At 41.7% G+C, this 12,957-nt stretch overlaps 1 protein-coding gene across 3 annotated transcripts in view; it reads left to right on the top strand.

Moving 5' to 3' along the window:
• The window catches only part of CEMIP (cell migration inducing hyaluronidase 1), a 186,321-nt gene that overhangs the window by 126,760 nt on the left and 46,604 nt on the right, over positions 1-12,957 (top strand). For all 3 annotated transcript variants that reach the window (XM_067471438.1, XM_067471440.1, XM_067471439.1), the window contains exons 11-13: positions 3,878-4,069; positions 9,487-9,662; positions 11,620-11,829. In XM_067471438.1, the coding sequence (XP_067327539.1) occupies positions 3,878-4,069; positions 9,487-9,662; positions 11,620-11,829 (578 nt within the window). The remainder of the gene's footprint in view (positions 1-3,877; positions 4,070-9,486; positions 9,663-11,619; positions 11,830-12,957) is intronic.

Raw genomic sequence — 12,957 nt, 5'->3', positions numbered from 1 at the left:
TAGATGTCCTAGTCATCCGCAAACCAGATCAACAATTGGGTCACACCGTTTACAGAAAACCCACACACACAGATATATATCTACATAAAAACTCCAACCATCACCCAAGTCAAAAAAGAAGCACCATTAAAGCCTTGGCAGACTGTGCAAAAAGAATCTGCGAAGCCCACCTCCTCCAAGATGAACTGAACCACCTCAACTGGGCTCTCCAGGCCAATGGAGACTCCACCTCAGACATCAGAAGAGCTACAAGACCAAGAACAAGCCACGAGAGTCAAGATGAAGATCCACCCAGAGGGAAAGTGTTCCTGCCATACATCAAGGGAACCACTGATCGCATAGGGAAGCTGATGAGGAAACACAACATACAAACAATCTACAAACCCACCAAGAAAATCCAACAAATGCTACGTTCAGCAAAGGACAAGAGGGATCCTCTCACCTCTGCAGGAGTCTACCATTGTATACCATGCAGCTGTGGACAAGTCTACATAGGGACCACCAAACGCAGCATTGCCCAGACACGCATCAAGGAACATGAAAGGCACTGCAGACTACTCCAACCAGAGAAGTCAGCCATAGCAGAGCACCTGATGAACCAACCTGGACACAGAATACCATTTGAGAACACAGAAATGCTGGACCACACCAACAACCACCATGTCAGACTACACAGAGAAGCCATTGAAATCCACAAGCATGTGGACAATTTCAACAGAAAGGAAGAAACCATGAAAATGAACAAAATCTGGCTACCAGTATTAAAAAATTCTAAAATTGCAACAGCAAAAACAGCAGAGAGAAAAACAGGCAGGGACATCTAATCACCCTTCAAGAAGAGTTTGCTCCAGGCACAGTCAGCCCATTGTATGCTAATCAAGGTGGTCAGTTGAAACATTCACACCCAACCCAACTTACAAAAGCCTTTTGTCTCACCCTGGTCATTCCACAGATATATAAACCCCTTTTTTCCCAGCTCCAGCAGACCTCACCTCTGAGGAAGCTTGCCATAGATGCAGGCGAAACGTCAGGAGAAATGCCTCTAGAACATGGCCATATAGCCCGAAAAAACCCACAAGAACTGAAGGTCCAAATAATTGGATCTTTTGATTAGCAGGAATGGTGTGATAATCTGACTCAGGTTTGCAAATTCTCTCTGAATTTGGCTGCAAACAACTCATTTTTCTACAGTAAAGTTACTATATTTCATATTTCTACAATAAAGTTAGTATATTTCGTATTTCTACAATAAAGTTACTATATTTCATATTTCTACAATAGTTACTATATTTCATATTTCTACAGTAAAGTTACTATATTTCATATTTCTACAATAAAGTTACTATATTTCATATTTCTACAATAAAGTTACTATGTCTCATATTTCTACAATAAAGTTACTATGTTTCATATTTCTACAATAAAGTTACTATGTTTCATATTTCTACAATAAAGTTACTATATTTCATATTTCTACAATAGTTACTATATTTCATATTCCTACAATAAAGTTACTATATTTCATATTTCTACAATAAAGTTACTATATTTCATATTTCTACAATAAAGTTACTATATTTCATATTTCTACAATAAAGTTACTATATTTCATATTTCTACAATAAAGTTAGTATATTTCATATTTCTACAATAAAGTTACTATGTTTCATATTTCTACAATAAAGTTACTATATTTCATATTTCTACAATAAAGTTACTATATTTCATATTTCTACAATAGTTACCATATTTCGTATTTCTACAATAAAGTTACTATATTTCATATTTCTACAATAAAGTTACTATATTTCATATTTCTACAATAAAGTTAGTATATTTCATATTTCTACAATAAAGTTAGTATATTTCATATTTCTACAATAAAGTTACTATGTTTCATATTTCTACAATAAAGTTACTATATTTCATATTTCTACAATAAAGTTACTATATTTCGTATTTCTACAATAGTTACCATATTTCGTATTTCTACAATAAAGTTACTATATTTCGTATTTCTACAATAAAGTTACTATATTTCATATTTCTACAATAAAGTTACTATATTTCATATTTCTACAATAAAGTTAGTATATTTCATATTTCTACAATAAAGTTACTATGTTTCATATTTCTACAATAAAGTTACTATATTTCATATTTCTACAATAAAGTTACTATATTTCGTATTTCTACAATAGTTACCATATTTCGTATTTCTACAATAAAGTTACTATATTTCATATTTCTACAATAAAGTCAGTATATTTCGTATTTCTACAATAAAGTTACTATATTTCATATTTCTACAATAGTTACTATATTTCATATTTCTACAATAGTTACCATATTTCATATTTCTACAATAAAGTTACTATATTTCATATTTCTACAATAAAGTTACTATATTTCGTATTTCTACAATAAAGTTACTATATTTCGTATTTCTACAATAGTTACCATATTTCATATTTCTACAATAAAGTTACTATATTTCATATTTTTACAATAAAGTTAGTATATTTCGTATTTCTACAATAGTTACTATATTTCGTATTTCTACAATAAAGTTACTATATTTCATATTTCTACAATAGTTACTATATTTCATATTTGTATGATACTTACTATATTTAATATTTCTATGATACTATATTTCATATTTCTACAATAAAGTTACTATATTTTGTATTTCTACAATAAAGTCACTACATTTCACATTTCTACAATAAAGTTACTATATTTCGTATTTCTACAATAAAGTTACTATATTTCATATTTCTACCATAAAGTTACTATATTTCATGGGGCCGTGGTGGTGCAGTGGGTTAAACTGCTGAGCTGTAGAACTTGCTGACTGAAAGATCGGCGGTTTGAATCTGTGGAGCGGGTGAGCTCCCATTGTTAACCCCAGCTTCTGCCAACCTAGAAGTACTAAAATGTGAGTAGATCAATAGGTACAGCTCCGGCAGGAAAGTAACAGCGCTCCATGCAATCATGCCAGGGGCCACATGACCTTGGAGGTGTCTATGGACACCTGTACTATATTTCATATTTCTACAATAAAGTTACTGTATTTCATGGGGCTGCGGTGGCACAGTGGGTTAAACCACTGAGGTTTGAATCCGTGGAGCGGGGTGAGCTCCCATTGTTAGCCACAACTTCTGTCAACCTAGCACTTAGAAAACATGCAAATATGAGTAGATCAATAGGTATCTCTCCAGTGGGAAAGTAATGGTGCTACATACAGTCATGCCACCCTGATGATCTTGGAGGTGTCTACGGACAATGCCAGCTCTCCGGCTTAGAAATGGAGATGAGCACCACTCCCCAGAGTCGGACTCAACTAGATTTAATGTCAAGGGGAAACTTTTATCTTTACTGTATTGTTGAAGGCTTTCATGGCCAGAATCACTGAGTTGTTGTGGGTTTTCCAGGCTGTATGCCCATGGTCCAGAAGTCTGGAATACTCCTGTTTTGAGATGTGGGTGAAACGTTAGGAGAGAATGCTTCTGGAACATGACCATACAGCCTGGAAAACTCACAGCAACCCAAACTTGCTTAAGCGGCTGAGGGGGGAAAGGAAGGGGCCTGAGGCTGTTAGGAATTGTGGGAGTTGAAATCCAAAACACCTGGAGGGCCCAAGTTTGCCCATGCCTGCAATAGTTCCAGGCAAAAGCAAACTGTTATGGTCTCTCCCAGCTTGTGTGTTTTTCCTCATTAATAACTTGACCACATTCGGATGTTGTCTGGACACATGTATCCTGGTTTTCACCTGTGTAATATGTACTGGAAGATGGGGAAAACATGATTTTTGAAGGACCCTCTTAATGATTCTTCTGTCTCTTCTCTGTCTTATTTCTCCTTCTCCGTCTAGTGAGACCCAAGCTTACCGTCACGGTTGACACAAATGTAAACAGCACCATCTTGAGACTGGCAGATAACGTGCAGTCATGGAAAGTGGGCGATAGGATTGTTGTGGCCAGTACAGATTATTCCATGCGTCAAGCGGAGGAATTCCAGATCTTGCCATGCAGAGCCTGTGGGCGCCATGAAGTCAAAGTGGCAGGTAGGATTCCTTCTTTGCAATTCAAGCTTTTGATGTTGAGGTTGCTGCACAAGGATGGCGGAGGGCTGTTTACATCTTCCTTTCCCTTCTTCCTTCCTTCTCTTTAAGAGTCATAGAGTTGGAAGAGACTTCATGGACCATTGTCAGTGGAAAGGCTGACAGTTCGAAGCCCAAGTCAGGGTGAGCTCCTGGTTTTTAGCCCAGCTTCCACCTACTTAGCAGTTCGAAAGCAAAATGTGAATAGATAAATGTTGTTGTTGTTCATTCGTTCAGTCGTCTCCGACTCTTTGTGACCTCATGGACCAGCCCACGCCAGAGCTCCCTGTCGGCCGTCACCACCCCCAGCTCCTTCAAGGTCAGTCCAGTCACTTCAAGGATGCCATCCATCCATCTTGCCCTTGGTCGGCCCCTCTTCCTTTTGCCTTCCACTTTCCCCAGCATCATTCCCTTCTCTAGGCTTTCCTGTCTCCTCATGATGTGGCCAAAGGACTTCAACTTTGTCTCTAGTCTCCTTCCCTCCAGTGAGCAGCCGGGCTTTCTTTCCTGGAGGATGGACTGGTTGGATCTTCTCGCAGTCCAAGGCACTCTCAGAACTTTCCTCCAACACCACAGTTCAAAAGCATCTCTCTTCCTTGGCTCAGCCTTCCCTAAGGTCCAGCTCTCACATCCGTAGGTCACTACAGGGAATGCCATGGCTTTGGCTAGGCGGATCTTTGTTGCCAGTGTGATGTCTCTACTCTTGACTATTTGATCGAGACTGGACATTGCTCTCCTCCCAAGAAGGAAGCGTCTTCTGATTTCCTGGCCACAGTCTGCATCTGCACTCATCTTTGCACCTAGAAATACAAAGCCTGTCACAGCCTCCACGATTTCTCCCTCTATTTTCCAGTTGTCAATCATTCATAGATAAATAGGTACCGCTTAAAAGTCCAACTTCCTTCTGCCATTCACACAATCAAAACACCCCCCCCCCCCCAAAAAAAAAGATGACTACCCGGTCTCTGTTTAAAAGCCTCTGAGGAAGAAGCCTCCAACAGACCCTGAGGCAGAGAGTTCCAATGTTGAACAGCACTTCTCACAGTCCTTCCTAATGTTCAGGTGGAATCGCCTTCCTTGTAATTTGAACCCATTGAGTCCTAGTCTCCAATGCAGCAGAAAACAAGCCCTGCTCCGTCTTCCTTATGGCATTCTTTCCCATATTTAAACATGGCTCTCAGGTCTCTTCTCAAGGAAGAACCTGAAAGGAAAGGGCCTGAGGCTTTTAGGAATTGTGGGAGTTGAAGTCCAAAACATCTACAGGGCCCAGGTTTGCCCAAACCTGCCCTAGAAGGTTAATGACAAGGGAAGAAAGGTTCCCCATCCCAAAGTGAGCAGTAATGCTGACGGCATCAAAACCCTTTGTCTGTGTTCAGCTGCTACTCCAGGAAAGCCCATTTGCCCTTGTCTCCAGCCTGGTTGGAGCCCTAATTTGCAGCCCTTCTGGGCGAGATGTTTTTTGCCTCCATGTAAATTGCAAAGTTGGCTCATTGCTTCCACACCTGCCTCCAATGTGCCCCTCGGGCTCATTGCGCATCAAGCGGCTGGCTCGTGCAAATTGGCAGCGCGTGGCATGTGCTTGTTACGCAGCGTCGTGTAGCACAGTATTCTTGCCGCCGCAAGTCACGTGTGCATGTTTGTCTCGCCGATATTTACAACCTGTCTCTCCCTCTGCTTGAGGCAACTGATGGACATCAGATTAAAAGAAATGGAAACCTCGTCCCAGAAGTTAAATGCTCTTAAAATCCTAAACTTTTTGCAAGAAGGAGGCAGAGGAGGAGGAGGAGAAGAATAGAATCAAGATGGAAGAGATTACATGGCTCATCCAGTCCAACCTCTTGCCATGATAAAGGAGGAAGAGGAGGAGGGGGAAAAAGAGGAATATCCGTAGCAACTACTCCTAGAGGGAATGCTTTGTCAAATACGAGGGTTGAATGAAAAGTAATGCCTCCACCTTCGTAACTCTTCAACAGATGGCAGTACTAGTATGCGGCAGGTACTAGCTTGTTCAGTAGACTCTCCTCTACAGTTCCATTTTGATGGGAAGCCTTAGCACTGAATGGTTGTGTTGTTAAAGTGCGAAGTATGGAACCCTGCACAGACAGTCAGTCAATGCAACTTAAGCAACATGCAGTCATTGAAGTCTTGACAGCAGAAGGTATCTCCCCAAAAGAGATTAATCATAGAATGCAAGCTGATTATGGGGATTGTGTTGATGTGAGTACTGTGCATCGTTTGGCGACACCTTCTGCTTCCAAGAATTTAATGACTGCGCATTGGTTAAGTCGCATTGACTGACCGTCTGCGCAGGGTTCCATACTTTGCACTTTAACAACACAACCATTCAATGCTAAGGCTTCCCAACAAAATGGAACTGTAGAGGAGAGTCTACTGAACAAGCCAGTACCTGCTGCATACCAGTACTGCCATCTGTTGAGGAGTTACGAAGGTGGAGGCATTACTTTTCATTCAACCCTCGTAAATGACTTCTCTCCTGCTCTCTAAAGGCCAGAAAGCTGCTGAAGCTTTGGTTCTCCAAACCTTGAGGACTTCAACTCCCCAAGTTCCTTGCCAATGAGGTAAATGACAAGGGATTGTGAGGAGTTGTGATGCAAGGTATCTGCAGAACTAGAAATGTCCTGAAGCAAAGGAACAAATGCTACTCTGGTTTGCTGTGAGTTTTCAGGGCACTCTGGCCATGTTCCAGAAGCATTCTCTCCTGATGTTTCACCCACATCTAAGGCAGGCACCCTCAGAGGTTGAGAGGTTTGTTGGAAACAAGGCAAGTGGGGTTTATATATCTGTGGAAAGTCCAGGGTGGGAGAAAGAACTCTTGCCAGTTGGAGGCAAGTGAGAATGCTACTCTTCCTCTCCTCTTAAATCAAGGTGCAGCCTGGAACACAAGTTATTTTGGTACGCAAATCTTATAAATGCCTCTCCCTGCCCGGAGAGTAAAAAATACATAACTAGCTAATTATGTTCTATCCTTTAATGAATCCCAAATTCTAGTCCCTGAGGCAGCCATCATGTTAATTTGGCACTTTGTGAAGGAATGTTTTCTAATATTTCACCAATGAAAACTGACACTGTTGTGGCCAAACAATATTGGAATGTGGTCATAGCTGCGTTTTTTTTTAAATGAAGAACTACACATTAATTAACCATTTACACTAATTGATTGCATATTAATTGTAAAATGATATTTATTATTGGGTTGTTGTAGGTTTTTCGGGCTATATGGCCACGTTCTAGAAGCATTCTCTCCTGACGTTTCGCCTGCATCGATGGCAAGCATCCTCAGAGGTTGTGAGGTCTAGTCTCTGAGGATGCTTGCCATAGACACAGACAGTTTCCTTATCTTTAATACACTCAGACAGAAATAGCAAGATATGAAAACAAACAGCGAACACATGTTATATAGAGATCCCTTGGTGCATAGTCCACATTCTTCTTGGCGTTCAGCATTTTTCGCATGTCTGCGCAAGCATTAAAGAAGACTCAGAACACATCAAAGCCTCACATGTTGTTGATCTAAAATCCTGGCATGTGGCTGTAAAATACAGCAAGGACTGCTGCATACTCAATCCATGCTGCTGGTTTTCGAAAGACTTATGTCCCACCTTTCTGTTGTTTAGTATCATTGGGGATCATTTACAGCAATGAGATGCACAAATTAAGCAATTAAGTCAGTGACATTTTTTTATTTTTTTTACTCATAACCATGTGATTTAATTATTTATCGTGTCAAGAGCGAACCAAACAGTTGTATTGCATTAAAAAACAAACAAAGTTTGCAAAGTATTGTCGAAGGCTTTCATGGCTGGAAACACTGGGTTGTAGGTTTTTTCGGCTATATGGCCATGTTCTAGAAGCATTCTCTCCTGATGTTTCACCTGCATCTGTGGCAAGCATCCTCAGAAATTGTGAGGTCTCACAACTTCTGAGGATGCTTGCCATAGATGCAGGCAAAACGTCAGGAGAGAATGCTTCTAGAACATGGCCATATAGCCCGAAAAACCTACAACACCCCAAAGTTTGCAAACTTGGCATTCTATTAAATGTCCTTTGACCAGTAGCTGTCCACTTGGAGTGCCTGTGGTATTGCTATAAGAAGGTCCTCCATTGTGCATGTGGCAGGGCTCAGGTTGCATTGCAGCAGGTGGTCTGTGGTTTGCTCTTCTCCAAACTCGCATGTCATGGATTCCACTTTGTAGCCCCATTTCTTGAGGTTGGCTCTGCATCTCGTGGTGCCAGAGCACAGTCTGTTCAGTGCCTTCCAAGGCAGAGACATCTCCAGCTCATCCCTTGTTTGGGTATCAGCCAGCACGTCAATGACTTAAATCAAGAAATAGTTTTCTAAGATCTACAGAGACACTTGCTGGAACACCTCAGCAAGCGAGAGTCCAAAAGTGGCAGGCTCAAACCCAGAACCTCAATCAATGGCTGATACCAAATGAGAGACTCCCCCCTGGGCACACAGAAGACAGGGCGACTTGGAAGGCGCTGAACAGACTGTGCTCTGGCACCACGAGATGCAGAGCCAAACTTCAGAAATGGGGCCACAAAGTGGAATCCACGACATGCGAGTGTGGAGGAGAGCAAACCACTGACCACCTGCTGCAATGCACCCTGAGCCCTGCCACATGCACAAGGGAGGACCTCCTTGCGGCAACACCAGAGGCACTCCAAGTGGCCAGATACTGGTCAAAGGACATTTAATCAACTACCAAGCTTGCAAACTTTGTGTTTTGTCTGTTTGTTTGTTTGTTCGTTTTGTTCTGTTAGAAATGTAATACAGTGGTCTGGTTGCCCCTGACACGATAAATAAATAAATAGTGCCTTCCAAGTCACCCAGTTTTCTGTGTGTCCAAGAGGGAGTCCCTCATTTGGTACCAGCCACTAATTGAGGTTCTGGGTTTGAGCCTGCCACTTTTGGACTCTTGCTTGCTGAGGTGTTCCAGCAAGTGTCTCTGCAGATCTTAGAAAACTATTTCTTGATTTAAATATATCAAGATAACCATGTGGTGTGTTCCTGTTTGAGTCTCATGCTGTGCTCCAACTTCCATGCCAAGGAGCTTTGTTGTTCTTAGATGCTCTCCATATCGAATTGCCAACAGGTTCACATTACCTCCCCGCCAAAGCAGTACCTATTTATCTACTCACATTGTTGTTTTTGAACAGCTAGATGAGCAGAAGCTGGGCTGATGGTGGGAGGTTGAACTGTCAACTTTTCAATCGGCAAGATTTTTTACAGCCGGCAGTGCCAAAGTCCAGCCCTACTATTTTACTACATTCCATGACTGTATCAGTTTGCCTGATTGTGCTGGCTATTTCATTATCATAAAAGTTATATAAACTTTGGCTTTGTTTTGTTTGTTTAGGAAAAGCGACCTACCTTCACACAGGAGAAGTAATTGATGGAGTGGATATGCGTGCCGAAGTGGGCCTGCTGAGCCGGAACATCGTGGTGATGGGAGAGATGGAGAACGAATGCTACAATTACAACACTGATCTGTGCTCCTTCTTTGATTTTGATACGTTCGGTGGCCATCTCAAGGTATCACGAGCTGCCTTTCAGCCTCATTTTCCTATAATGCAGTATTTTCACGTAGTTGGTTCTCTGAGAGAGGAAGGTTTTAGGTATGTAACAGTCCAGAGCACTATTCCAGAAGCATTATTTTCTGAAGTTTCGCCCACATCTATGGCAGGCATCCTCGGAGGTTGTGAGATCTGTTGGAAACTAGGTAAGTGGGGTTTATATATCGGTGGAATAATGTCCAGGGTGGGAGAAAGAACTCTTGTCTGTGTGAGGCAAGTGTGAATGTTGCAATTGGTCAGCTTGATTAGCATTTGATGGCCTAGCACTTGCAAGGGCTAGCTTCTTACTGCCTGGGGGAATCCTTTGTTGAGAGGTGATTACCTGTCTCTGATGGTTTCTTGTCTGGAATTCCCCTGTTTTTAAGTGTTATTCTTTATTTACTGTTATGATTTTGGAGTTTTTTTTAATACTGGTTAGCCAGATTTTTTAATACTGGTTAGCCAGATTTTTCATGGTTTCCTCCTTTCTATTGAAATTGTCCACATGCTTGTGGATTTCAGTAGCTTCTCTGTGTAGTCTGACATGGTGGTTGTGAGAGTGGTCCAGCATTTCTGTCTTCTCAAATAATATGTTGCATCCAGGTTGGTTCATCAAGTGCTCTGCTATGGCTGACTTCTCTGCTTGAAGTAGTCTGCAGTGCCTTTCATGTTCCTTGATTTGTATTTGGGTGCTCCATTTGGTGGTCCTTATGTAGGCTTGTCCACAGTTGCATGGTAGCCTTAAAAAGCCTTGCAGCTTCAAAGCCTGGCTGTCTCCTGCCTAAGGGAAATCTGGCTACCATTATTAAAAGCTCTAAAATCAGGACAGTAAATAAAGAGCAACACTTGGAAAACAAGGGAATTCCAGACAGGAAATAATCAGGGCCAGTAACACCTCCCAACCAAGGATTCCCCCCAGCAGGAAGCAGCCAGACTTTGAAGCTGCAAGGCTATTCAGCAGCGAGACTGTGGCACAGCTGGCTGGGAGTCAACTGCATTAAGATCACTAGGTCATGAGTTCGAAGCCAACCCGGGTCGGAGTGAGCTTCTGACCAAATTGTGTAGCTTGTTGTCGACCTTTGCAGCCTGAAAGACATTTGCATCTGTCAAGTAGGAAATTTAGGTACTACTTATGTGGGAAGGCTAATTTAACTAATTTACGAAGCCATAAAAATCTCCAGCAAGCATGTGGGGAATGAGGAAGTACTTCATCAATGTCGTGGATGGCCGGTGAAGCGACAGCTCCCCTGGTGGCTAGAAAAAGTTGGAATGTTAAATAGCCTCTGAGTGTCTGTCTATATATGTTGTGTGTCTATGGCATTGAATGTTTGTCATATATATGTACATTGTAATCCACCCGAGTCCCCTGCGGTGTGAGAAGGGCGGAATATAAAAAATGTAAGTAAGTAAGTAAGTAAATAAATAATACTAATCAAGCTGGCCAATTGCACCATTCACACTTGCCTCAAAGGCAAGAGTTCTTACTCCCGCCCTGGACTTTCCACAGATATATAAACCTCACTTGCCTTGTTTCCAACACACCTCGCAACCTCTGAGGATGCCTGCCATAGATGTAGGTGAAACGTCAGGAGAGAATGCTTCTGGAACATGGACATACAGCTCAGAAAATTCATAGCAACCCAGTATTGCAAGTTTCTTTGGGTCGAAAGCAAGCAAAAAAGTGGAGCATAAATGAAACATTAATGAAACACCCCAGAGAAGCAAATCTTTTAGGATCCCTGAATGAGGATACGTTATCTACAACTGAGTACTTTTAAAGTCCATCCATTTAAGAGGAGAATTCAAGAATGTCCTCCTATCTCTCCCATTCAAAACAATTGTAGCTTTAGCTGGATCATCACAGAATAGGCACAGCCGTGGGAACATGTTTTAGGACTACTCTTCTGTAATTCCACTTGCCCTTTTTCGTTCTCCAGTTTGGTCTGGGATTCAAAGCAGTCCATATGGAAGGGGTTGAGCTGAAATACATGGGCCAGCAGTTGCTGGGACACTACCCAGTCCACTTCCACATGGCGGGAGATGTGGATGAGGAAGGAGGCTACCACCCACCGACCTACGTGAAAGACATCTCCATCCATCACTCCTTCTCTCGTTGCGTCACGGTCCATGGCTCCAATGGTTTGCTGGTAAGAAACAGTTTCAGATGGCATAGGCTTGGCTTGGCTGACCCTTACCCACCTTGGATGGCTAGAACTGTGTTCTTAGATTGCCATCTTGGATGGGCAACTACTTTGATTTAGAACAGTGTTTCTCAACCTGGGGGTCGGGACCCCTGTGGGGGTCGCAAGGGGGTGTCAGAGGGGTCACCAAAGACCATCAGAAAACATAGCATTTTCTCTTTGTCATGGGTGTTCTGCGTGGGAAGTTTGGTCCAGTTCTATCATTGGTGGGGTGGAGAATGCTATTTCATTGTGGGTGAACTATGAATCCCAGCAACTACAACTCCCAAATGGCAAGGTCTATTTTCTCCAAACTCTACCAGTATTCACATTTGGGCATATATTTATTATCTGCGCCAAGTTTGATCCAGATCCATCACTGTTTGAGTCCATGGATGTAGGTGAACTACAACTTCAAAAACTCAAGTTCAGTGTCCACCAGACTCTCCCAGTATTTCTCTTGGCCATGGGAATTCTGTGTGCCAAGTTTGATTAAATTCCATCATTGGTGGAGTTCAAAAGGCTCTTTGATTTTAGGTGAACTATAAATCCCAACAACTCCAACATTCCCAAATGACATTCCCAAATCCCCTCCAACCCCACCAGTATTCAGATTTTGGGTGTACCAGGTATTTGTGCCAAATTTGGTCCAGTGAATGAAAATGCATCCTGCATATCAGATATTTATATTACAATTCATAACAATAGCAAAATTAAAGAAGTAGCAACAAAAATAACGTTATGGTTGGGGGTCACCACAAGGTGAGAACCTGTACTAAGGGGTCGCGGCATTAGGAAGTTTGAGAAACACTGATTTAGAATCAGCCGTACACTATTGTATTAGAAATATTTTCATGGTGTTATTTTAATAGTCCTGAGAATCATTAAGATAATTTTCAGAACTGTAGCTATTTATTTTATTTATTTGCAAGAAGGGAGTGGAAAAGAAAGAGTAGGCCATGCATTTTCAGGGCTTAGTATTATTATATTTATTTATATTGTATTATTATAATATTATTATACAATACTAGCCATCCTGTGCCATGCTTTGCTGTGGCCCAGTCTGTGTATATGTGTTTTGTGTGTGTATATTTT

The sequence above is a fragment of the Anolis sagrei genome, chromosome 9 (assembly GCF_037176765.1).
Source record: "Anolis sagrei isolate rAnoSag1 chromosome 9, rAnoSag1.mat, whole genome shotgun sequence".
Lineage (NCBI taxonomy): Eukaryota > Metazoa > Chordata > Lepidosauria > Squamata > Dactyloidae > Anolis > Anolis sagrei.
This window is presented reverse-complemented; position numbering and strand designations above follow the sequence as displayed.